At 41.1% G+C, this 11,141-nt stretch overlaps 1 protein-coding gene across 3 annotated transcripts in view; it reads right to left on the bottom strand.

The window, feature by feature from the left end:
* The window catches only part of LOC116385979 (inactive dipeptidyl peptidase 10-like), a 30,151-nt gene that overhangs the window by 9,610 nt on the left and 9,400 nt on the right, over positions 1-11,141 (bottom strand). For all 3 annotated transcript variants that reach the window (XM_031851870.1, XM_031851872.1, XM_031851871.1), the window contains exons 2-9: positions 9,443-9,557; positions 9,251-9,346; positions 4,463-4,557; positions 3,370-3,444; positions 2,059-2,111; positions 1,884-1,965; positions 998-1,118; positions 58-212 (exon numbers count right to left, since the gene is read on the bottom strand). In XM_031851870.1, the coding sequence (XP_031707730.1) occupies positions 58-212; positions 998-1,118; positions 1,884-1,965; positions 2,059-2,111; positions 3,370-3,444; positions 4,463-4,557; positions 9,251-9,346; positions 9,443-9,557 (792 nt within the window). The remainder of the gene's footprint in view (positions 1-57; positions 213-997; positions 1,119-1,883; positions 1,966-2,058; positions 2,112-3,369; positions 3,445-4,462; positions 4,558-9,250; positions 9,347-9,442; positions 9,558-11,141) is intronic.

The following is an 11,141-nucleotide window of genomic DNA, read 5'->3' on the forward strand; positions in this document are numbered from 1 at the left end:
GTATTTCTCTCTAACTTCACACACTTTATTTCCCACAATCCCCTGCAGCAGACTGACCATAGGATATGGGTACTGCAGTCCTCTGGGGTAGGCGTTGCCGGTGAACTGGGGCAGGAGCATGTTGGGAACCAGGGAGTCGTTGATGGTGAGGAAAGCCAGTCGCTCTCCGTCAGGCGACCACCAGTGAGCCAAGTGACAACGCAGAATCTCCTCTGAAAATACAGCAACAATCAACATTTGTTTGTCTTTTCTGACTCCATAGAGCTCAGAGGCGCTAAAACGAATAATGGGTTTTTATTTTATTATTACAGATGTGCTGGTTTTCTGCACCTGTAGTTGTGTTTGACAGTTTTATTTTGCTTTTCTCGTAGGACGTTATAGGAAACTGGTCAAATGCTTCTTTGTAGGACACAAAAAGCCAAATGGTTGCAGTCTAAAGTAAATGCAAATCAAAAAAGGAGAAAACACAAACGCAGCAGACAGAAAGTATTCTACAACGTTCCCCCGTCTGTTTGTGCAAAGACCATCAGCACTACTGAGTTTGTTTGCACAGCGACTTAATGCATCGCAGAGGATTGTTGCTGATTTTAAATTGCCATTCTGCAGAGTTTTGTCTCGTCTGCATTTCTTTTAAAGCAAAAGACAAATCTGTCAAACATTTTACACAGAGGAGGCACACAGTGTACTCTCAAGAGTACATCCTCAACCACTAAACACACAAAGTCCTGACCTGCAGTAAAACGTTCCCGAGTACAATAGTATTTAATGTGAAGTATTCAGTCAGATGAAATAGAAATACTTAAGTTAAAGTGTACTTAAGTACAGTACTAAAGTAAATGTAATTAGTTGCATTCCAACACTGACGACTATGAAATCCCATTTATGCTTAAAACCAGTCAAATTTTCAGGTATTGAGTCAAATAATCTGCCTGGAAAACCCCAATTCTTAGTTGTTAAACCCACAAATACACACACACACACACACACACACACACACCTTCGTACAACCAGTCAGCCAGCCCGTTGAAGATGACTCCCTCCATCCCAGAGGAGGTGATTCTCAGAGAGTTACTCTTCACATCTGACTGGTAGTAGATGTTATTCTCAAAGATGTAGACCTGAAGAGAAAGAGGAGATAATGAAGGTATTGATTACTTTTTGATTTCCTCTTTTTTTTCATATTAAAGCTGCTGATTTTATCTCACCGGGCAGCAAAACGTGTGTGTTTGTTCTTTCTCTTCCATCAGCGTTTTAATATTTGCATTTGCAAGTACAAACAGGATCAGCTTGCAGGTTCACCAATATCCGGAGGAGTTATTTATTTTCCCCAGCTCTGCTCTGAATATGCATTAGTCACTCAGCAGCCATTTTGAGTTGGAAAACTTTACTTGGAGCAACTCCGCTCTGCCGCATAAAGATGCACCACACAAAGGCTGGTGGCATCAAATAAAACATTTGTCATAAAAGGTATCCTGTATTAGCAGAAGGAAAAGTGCAACACTGACTTACAGGAAGAGACTTAATCAGAAGCAGACAGCCTCTACAGCTGCAGCCCAAACACAGAAACACAACATGATACACGAACAGCCCGTTAGACTCATCTGCTAATAAAGCACAGAAATTACAAAGCTCCATTTTCTGAAAAACAGCTCATTTAAAAACGAATGCAAAAAAAAAAAAAAAAGGATGCAATCTTTTGACATTTACTATAAGTTTATTAATGCTCTAGATCTAGAAGTAATAGAATGTCATTGAAAACAAAACCTCTCGGTAAGATTTAGGCAAAAAAGGACTTGGTTAAGTTTAAGAAAAGATCATGCTTTGGGTTTAAATAAGTAGTAATTAAAGAAAGATGGAGAAGCAATAGAAAGAATGGATCGTACCAGCTGTTGTCCTTGTCTTCCCCAAGCTGCATGTTGGAGCACCGCGTTGTGAACCTCCGGAGGGTTTAGCTCCCAGACCTCCCTGTTACACACACACACACACACACACACACATAAAAATACAGTAACAACCACCATCTGCTTCTGAATCAGGGAGAGAACACCATCTGCTCACCTGGTGTAGATGTTGTAAACGATGTACGATGCCGTGTACGAATATCTGTACATCTGCAACGACAGTTCAGCTCATCACGTAACGCAAACAATCATATCTCAAGAAAACAAGGAGAAATATAACAGAAGACATCAACAAGAGGAAACAAAACGTCCCTTCTTTCAACTACTCTTCGTCACAGCCGAGTTCCCTTCACCCATAACAGAGCACGAAATTAAGAAATTCAATTGCGAGCCGCTGAACATCTCAGCAGGTTGTGTTAATCGCACCTCAAGGGGATCTCACGTTGCCCTGGCAACTAATAAACCTGGAATGCAATCAATTAAGCCTCGCTATGCAGGAGAGGAATGAGATCTGCAGACAATGAGGCAGAAGAACGATGCGTCTATGAATAGAGAAGACGTGGTTTTGATATTACAGAGGATACTGCAGGACACAGACGCGCTCCTCTGCTTTCTAAACCTCGGTTTACTTCTGTTTGCAAACAAATGTAAAAATCCATGAGAGAGACCTCGACCTCTCTGTGGATGACTGAGTGTTAACAGAAACATGACAATGCACACAACAAAACAGAAACACAACTCAAGTGAACCCACGCCGGTTTCTCCCGACTGTTGGAGCGCGCTCGGTCCAGCCTCCGACTCCGACTTTTTTTTTAATTCAACTCGATTCTAATTTTAAGAAACAGAACAGCAAAGTGCTCTTCAGACAACAAGAGAGCATAATACGCTTGCGTGGGCGGGTCAGTTTGTGCATGCTAATCAGTGAGTGACAGCTCCCTTGGGTGTTGTATGGAGGCATTATGTAAATTACAGCCTGCCAGGAAATAAAGAAAAAGCGAAAAGGACACAACTCCAATCACAGCGTGCGTGGTCACTAATCAAGACAACAAAGCTTCTGTGATTTTTAACAGAATTTGTTGTTTGCATGATACATTTTGAATCATTTACTGGTTTTGCAGCAGGAAGCTGAGGCTTCTCTTTCACATCGTCACCGTGTTGCAACTGACCGAAGAAAACTAAAGCGCCTCGATCTGCATCTCGAGAGAGAAGGTCAAATCACTTTTGGATCGATATGTTTTGTGTGTTTATTTAGTAGATGTCAGATGCAACAGTATTTTGTAATACTTTTATTAATTCTGATGCTTTACTGACTTACATTACCTTTTTGCTGAGGTTGTAAAGAAGATACTCTGAAGAAATGACATCACAATGAGCAAAAATAAAATGTGGCGTCTCTACTGCAGAGCTCACAGGGTTCATGCAGAGTTGCTGACTTTGATTCAAGGATGCATTTCAATTTGGAACTCACCTGTTTGACATCGTAAGCGAAGAGCGCATACTTCAGATCTGCAGAGAGCGAGTACTTCACCACTTTGAAGGCCACCTAACAAAGAAGAAAAATGATTCAGCTGAACCACTGAGGACTGAACACTTCTCTTTTTAGATGGTTTAACCCCTTGATGATGTTTACGGACCACATTCATACAAATATTGGTTCTTGCACTCATAAATGCATAAATGGTGCAATAATACTTTTTAAAAAGTCCTTGATCTAGCCGAGTTCTCGTCCTGGATCTCACTGAGGAAAGCTGCGCCAGGCCGTTTGTGCTGCAGTTCGAGTGCTGCAGATGGTCGAGTTTGAAATGTTTTTTGGGGGTCAAATCAGTGACTTCCTCACTACGAGGCCACCTCTGCCTTTTGATGCTGTTGCAAAGTTTGACAAGCTCACCGGAGGAGCAAAGATCCTCATCAAACCCCCTTATGCAACCAAAATAGTTCTGCTAAATTCCTGCAAAAGGAAAACAGCCAAACCCCTTATGTTTATGAAAGAAGATGCTTTACAGAGAAGGTGAGGGGATTTCTTTTTAAACACAGTCCTGTTGATTACACTCAAATTCAAAGAACTGAAAACATAATCCGATTACAAACACTGACATATTGGTTCACATCAAGGTGATCTAAAATAAAATGTGATCATTTCACTGACTGTTCAGTGATTTGATTGCATAACAAACAGGAATAATATTTCAAACTGAGCCGCTCTCTTGCTGGTGATTGAGGTAAATTGAGGCGAGCACATTTAGAGGCCTTAAAGGCAGAGCTCTCAGCAGGATGTTATCACACTGCGAGTCTGCCGGCAGCTCTGACACGTTGCCTCTCTTCACTGCGAGGATCCAATCACGCCAAGACAAGAACAGGATCTCTGTTTTTAAAGTTCGGAGGAATATAGTCTCACAAATAACGAATAAAGAATCTTTCGAGGCATTGGGGCTCTGTAGTTTTCCTTAAAAGTGTGTTTTTATGTGCCCTTAAATATAACTTATTTTAAAAGGAGTAAAAATAATAATGTTCTGAAAAACTGAAATAACAGAATAGCTTAAAAAGGGAGTACAACAACGTACAAACGTGCTGTTGGTCAGAATGACTTCCGTCTCGTTAGAGGCGAAGTTGAACTTGATGACGTGACCGTCTCGGTTCCTGTACACCACCTCTGAATCTGAGAGAGCAAACACAGAAACATGTAGAAGAGAAACACAAGTTACTGCATGTGTAAATAAAGCATTTAGTACCTAAATATGATGCAGCATGAGATTTCAGTTGAGCTGCAGAAAGCCCAGCTGCGACAGGTGGAACTAATTGTGCTCGTTAGGACTTGAGCTCGTTAGACACACTTGTGTGTTTCTCAGTTTGAAACCCTTGTGGAGAGACACTGCATTAAAATGCAGTAAATCTACAAGATGTTTTACTTAAACCATATTAATGGTAAATAAATCCATGCAACAGTTTTCTATTGTTTGAATGATTTTAAACTGACATTAATGCATAGATTTAAATCTCCAAGTGGCCTTTACGGACGTAGACGTGTGCATTTAAAATGAGATCAATCAGCAGGTGAGGCCAGACGCATTGTTTGGGTATTATTATTTTTTGTCTAAACAGGAAGCAGCAGCGGCTTCTACAGAATAACTCTCCTCTGTGATTTCCATTACACAGGGGAGTCTGTCGTTTCATCGGCCATTCGCTCTGAACTCCACCGTTTTTGAAGTTCAAAGCAACACACAAATGTAACCACACACACACACACACAAAATATATGGTGCATCTGCTTTACTTCCAAGCTCTTTCTGTAAATATGTAATGTGTTACTTTAAATATCTTGAATCCAAACTGTTTCCCGTTCCTGAGCTCCTCATCAAACTGAACCAGAAGCAGCTGTGCCTCCCGGTGAACTCCTGAAACTCATTTGGAGTGAATCTGTGGCTGATTGCAGAAGTGGAAATCACTCACTGCTGCAGCAGAAACACGCAGCTTTCAGCCTTAAACGTACATCGAAAAAGAAGTAAACATGCATGTGAAAAAGGATGCATGACACAATTTTATTATAAAGCACAAACAGCCATTTTTGTTGACTTTCGAAAAATATTTCTTCAATTTTCTTTAAATAAACATCCAGTAGCATCACTCTCAACACTGGCAGAGAAACTAAAACATGGTTTTAGAAAGAGTTGTGAACGCTGCTCTAGTTCCTTTGCTTCTCGTCTCCACGTATCTTACGCATCGTCACACTGAATGCATTATTCATGTTGTTTTACTCGTATGGGTCACCGCTAAAGATGCAACCTATTGTTTGTGCAAACCTCATTAGCAATCACGGACGACAAGCCAAGCAGCGTGAAGCGCTCATCCGTGATTGGACACACACACACACACTATATTTCTCTCTTATGTAAGTACCTGAATGTTTTCTTCATCTGATATAAAGAAGCTCTGCTCACGTTAACGGTACATTAGGAATACAGAATGACTCCATGAATAATTCACCACAACCGTGACCCTGTGAATACGCTGCATATAGGAACGATGAAAGAGAAATAAGCAATGAAACCATCACTGAAATATGTTTGAGTGGTTCAAAAATCAGTGAAGCATCAATAAAGCTGAAGATCATGAATAAGAACAAGTGATGGTGCTGCTTCATGCTTCTGCACTGCCCTACATCGAAGCATGCAGAGTGTTTCAGCTTCAATCTTACACCTAAATTATTTCTCATATTGTTTCGCTTTTCTAAGTGTTTTGGCCCTCAAGCTTCTTGAGGGCCGGGCAGCTATTGAAGCCTGAGTCGGATGTTAGAGGAGAGAAGAGGAAATGAGTTGGAGGTTGTCAGGGGAGATTTCCATCACAGACATGTTTGAATTACATCCACGACACCTCCAAAGAGGCCCAGCAGTAAATTCAGGCCCAGACCACGTTTTGTCTACTCGGGCCTCTCGGCTCTCCTCTCCCACCCTGCGTGAGATTTACACCACGCAACATGTCAGCCGGTAATTTCCCAACTTCATCATCAATATCAATAAAACAGGTGACGATGGGACAGCTGACCCTGTTGGGTTGAAAAATTCATTATTGTGCTACAAAACAAGTTACTTCTTTTCCTCCTAAGTGATGTAAGCCTTCAGCTAGCTAACAGCATATAGTCTATCGTTCATTTCATTACTGATCCATCGATCTGATCCGATTGTCTCAAAAGCATCTGATTTGCACACAAAACATAGAACCCAAACAAATAGCTCAAAGACGAACAAAGCCTCATAAAACTGTGAGAAACTGTAGCGTTGGGTGATGACTCGTGATCTGAAATCCTGTCGGGATCAAATGTGTCCCCCCGCTTTTAGGGATGGAAATAAGGTCCTCACAAGCACACTTGCAGTATACATACGCGTGTGTGTGTGTGTGTGCGTGTGTGTGAGAGAGAGATAGGGGCCGTCCCAACCACAACACATAATGAGAAGCCACAGGCCACAGGACTAGTCATTAGTATTATCTCCTGGTGGAAGCGAAGGACACAGCAGGATCTCTGTTTCATATCCAGAGCAGGAAGACCATCTCTCACTGTCCCTCCGTCCCTGCGTCCCTCCCTGCACGTCTCCAGAATTCAGTCATCTTCTCCCCTGAATTAACCATTAAAGCTACAACGTGGGTGTCATGTTCAGCTCCTCCAGCTACAGCTGCTATCTTCCTTCTCTTTCTGCCTTTTTTCTTCTTCTTCTCCGAGCTTGAATGCAAACACAATCTGTCGCCGCTGTCAGTCCGCCAGTTAAATGACATTTGAGATTCTCCACAGTCGAACGCTCATATGAGCGAGAACGAGGAGGAATGACGCTTCCTTGCACGGTGACAGAATAAAGTCCTGAAAGTCTGACATTTCAACATTATTCTCATAGCACTTTAGTTAAAGTCAGAGAAACGGTTCAATATTAATACAACAAACACTTCCTGTCTCATGCTTCAAGTTACTTTTGACTTAAGTGTGTTAAATGCCTGAATGTAAAATGTACAAACAAGCACAAGCAAGAGAAGAGATGTAATGGTGAATCAACTCCAGGTCCAGGTAAGGTTCACTATTTCAATGCAGTATTCTAACTCCTCTGGCTTCCAGTAAAATGTAGACATGATTAAAATATTTTATTGAGTACTTTTTCATGCTTGCTGGTTTGCATCTGCAGCAGCTGAAGACTCTGGAATAATTTACCAGAAAGGATCAGATTATCCAGCTCATTCTCGTTCAACTCTCTCTTATGAATGTATCTTCACTGGCCTGCTGTTATTATTCTAATGGGTTCGTATTACATTTAATCTCAGCCTAGCAATAAGCACGGGATCAAGTTTAAAGCTGGTGCCCGTTGCACACCAATAAGCACTGTGTTGCTATTATTAGTATTATTTTTATTGTATATATAATATGGTTTATCCCAAGGTGGGAGGATGTACAACCCTGAGTCACTGCATGCTGTTGATGCTACTGTCTACTGTGAAGCCATCTGTATTTGAAATACAGGTCAGCGGGAGTTTATGTGTTTACGCGAACAAGTACTGCGATAAATAACAGAGAGATTTGAAAAATAAACTAAATTCAACATCCTCAGAAGCTCTTAATTGCCCAGTTAATATTTGATTTTGTGTATGGGACACTATAACAAACATCTAATACATTGTATTAATTCAATATTTATATCTAAATTTTTAGATCTTACAGAAAGTACAACTGAAACATTGCATTAATAAATTAATACTTATTATGAATTGCAAACTCAATCCCTCAGTATTTCTAGAAACCTGCATGTGACCTCTGACGCATAATGGCTTCTTAAGAGTGTTCCAGCTCTACTTATGATTAGCTTTTCTTGGACGAGGACAAAGCGAGTGTTTTACCTTCTATACGAGATCCTTTTATAGATTGTGGTCTTGGTGAATAAATGGTTGTAATTTACAGTATAACAAACCTCAGAGGAGAGATTTTCATTTTCTGCTCATGCTCTTCCCACAGGGCTCTAAACTTCACTTGTTTTTCCCGACCTGGTAGGAGAACCATGGCCTTCCAGGGGTTTGATGAATTTATCTGGACAATATTTGGCTTTTTATTAAACTCATATGTTAGTCTAAAGACAGCGCTGTCGAGCTCTGTGTTAACCTGTTATCATAAAGTCTGTTCTCAGTGAGAAATGAGAGTAAAAAGTGTTCAAACCTCACTGACTTCAAACCAGCCGTCCAACCTGACACTGTCTTAAATTGACATAACCAGCTGTTCCCTCCAACACCTGACAAAAGTGCACAGATATTTCATTTTGAGAAGATAAAAATACCAAACCGTGTCTCTCAGACGTGACCTCTTTACTTTCTTCTCAATGTCACACTGTTTTGTTCTCCTCTGTCACATCACCATCACTCTTTCCTCACAATATCACGCTGCCGTCACCTCTTGATTCTCATCCTGAGCTCCGTCACCTCCATGTCTCTGACTCTGTGCAGACATGCAACACAACGCAGCAGAGGAGTTTCTGCACGATGTGACACCGCTGGATTTATCTGGCTGGTTGAAGCCTTCATTTACATCTTATCTTCACTTGTACATCATAATCAGTTTCATCATTTAAAGCTACACTATGCCCCTTTTGAGAGAATAATGAAAACATTCACATTCATGAGACAATTTGTCTAATTTCAGATTAGATTTTAGAGGAAATGGTGCTTAGTCACAAAATCATTTCACCTCAGGTTAATAGCAGAACACCTCAAGGTGCACTGCTGCTTAATTTACTCAGCCCAAAATCACCCAGAATGCACTGCAGCTAAAACACAATCCGTGGATTTGGTTACTCCTATTGTTTTCTTGCTATCTTTGCAGTACTCACCACTGATCCACTTGGCCTCGGGGTCGTGGACGCTGAACTCTGGTTTGTACAGATCCGCCACAGTCATCCTGGACTGGCCGCTGCTGGGGAGCTCCGCTGGGAGAAAACACAGTAAAAACAAAGTCAAATCCAGTCTATTCTTAACAGCTTTATTCCAGAAGAACCAACTAGCTCATACACCGGATGACATACCAGGTGTGAGGACGACCACCGACATGGTGATGAGCGAGCAGACCACCACGATCACCAGCAGAGAGATGGCGATGCCCTTCCAGTTCCTCTGTGGGGGGCTGACGTCCACAAACTCCTGCAGACACACACGAAAAAACAAAGTTAGCATTGGTGCATGCCGCTGATTGGACCGTGTATCATGTAGCCTACAACTGCAAGTTATAAAATACACACATGGGCAGTCGTATGTGGACACTCATACATTGTACTCATATGTGAATGCTGTCATCTTAAAACAAAGGGCATTCATCTTCCACACTTCTAGTTTTCAGGCTTTCCACCGGATGTACTAATTAGCAAATGTCAGCAACAAGCTAAACAGAGATGTTGAACAGGACATATATCTGCTAAACATCAGCATGTTAGCATTGCCAATAATTACCTCAAAAAGATAAATCCAAGGAGACGTTTGCATGTGTAATTTTGTTATGAATGCATAACTGTAATCCTGTATTATGCTCTTATCTGAACCAAAGACACTTGGATGTCTTAATCTGTAACTTTTTACATGATGACATCTCTGACCCGGCTGTCGAGAAGCTACTGGGTTACATCATTTCTCTGCACTCATCTTTTCCCTCGCTTCAGGCTAGAATGAGGAAAGTTACCTGTAGACTTTAAAAAGAGAAAAATGACGCAAGGAGGCTTTTTAGTTCAACCCCGGATTTGGCGAGAAGCCGGGCGTGGACGAGCTTTCCAGCAGCGACACTGCAGGCAACTGTAATAGGTAGCTGTCATATGGTGTTTAATTCACCATTCTCCAGAGCTTGAGAAAAGACAGAGTGGTACATCAAAGAAGGCAGTGTGAAGCCTCTTCCTCACATCAAACGTGTCAAATTTAATGTTGACTCTTTTCCAGAAGCGCTGCCTGTTTCCTCCGTAAAACTTCCATTTAGACAAGTGAGCAAGAAACACGTGTTGCTTTCAAGTTGTAGGAAAAATGTTTGAGAAGAGACAGAAACATCTTGATATCTGATAGGAACCAACTTCCAGATAAATAAAACAGAAGAAGTCTGTTATGTATCTGGTTTTCACAAAATCTTGGCCGTTAGAAAATAGCCGGATAAAAATGTCACTGTAATTAAAATCCTATATTAAGCAATTGTACAAAACGTAATAACTAAATATTTTTGCACAAACCTGACAGCAGTCATTTGAGTGCAAGTGTGCCAAATAAGATGTCAGATAATGGTTCAAACTGCGAACTGTAAGTGGGTTCGTCTGAAGAACGGTTGGTGAATGAGGCCCAAAGTCTGCAGACTAAATATGAAGCCATCCAGCAGCTGGTTAGGTTAGCTTAGCTTAGCACAAAGACTGGAAACAGGGGGAAACTACTAGCCTGGCTCTTAAATTAAAGCTCACTGTTATCCCCTTTGTTTAATCTGCACAAAAACTGCAGTAACTGTAATATGAATAAGTCTTTTGAAACCGCCCGAATCCTTTTGGCTATTGAAGAGCATCATATATACAGTAGAGTACACTATACTATTCATACTAATACTACTATACTACTAGTACTGAATTCAGTGACACTGAAGGACTATGATAATCAAGATAAAAATGTGTCCAGAACAATCTGTATCAAATGTTCTGTTGGGTGAGGAGGAAACTGTTTAATGAAACAAGAGAAACTGATTCACACACACACACACACACACAC

Source organism: Anarrhichthys ocellatus, unplaced genomic scaffold, assembly GCF_004355925.1.
Source record: "Anarrhichthys ocellatus isolate YVR2014 unplaced genomic scaffold, GSC_Weel_1.0 scaffold12, whole genome shotgun sequence".
Classification (NCBI taxonomy): domain Eukaryota; kingdom Metazoa; phylum Chordata; class Actinopteri; order Perciformes; family Anarhichadidae; genus Anarrhichthys; species Anarrhichthys ocellatus.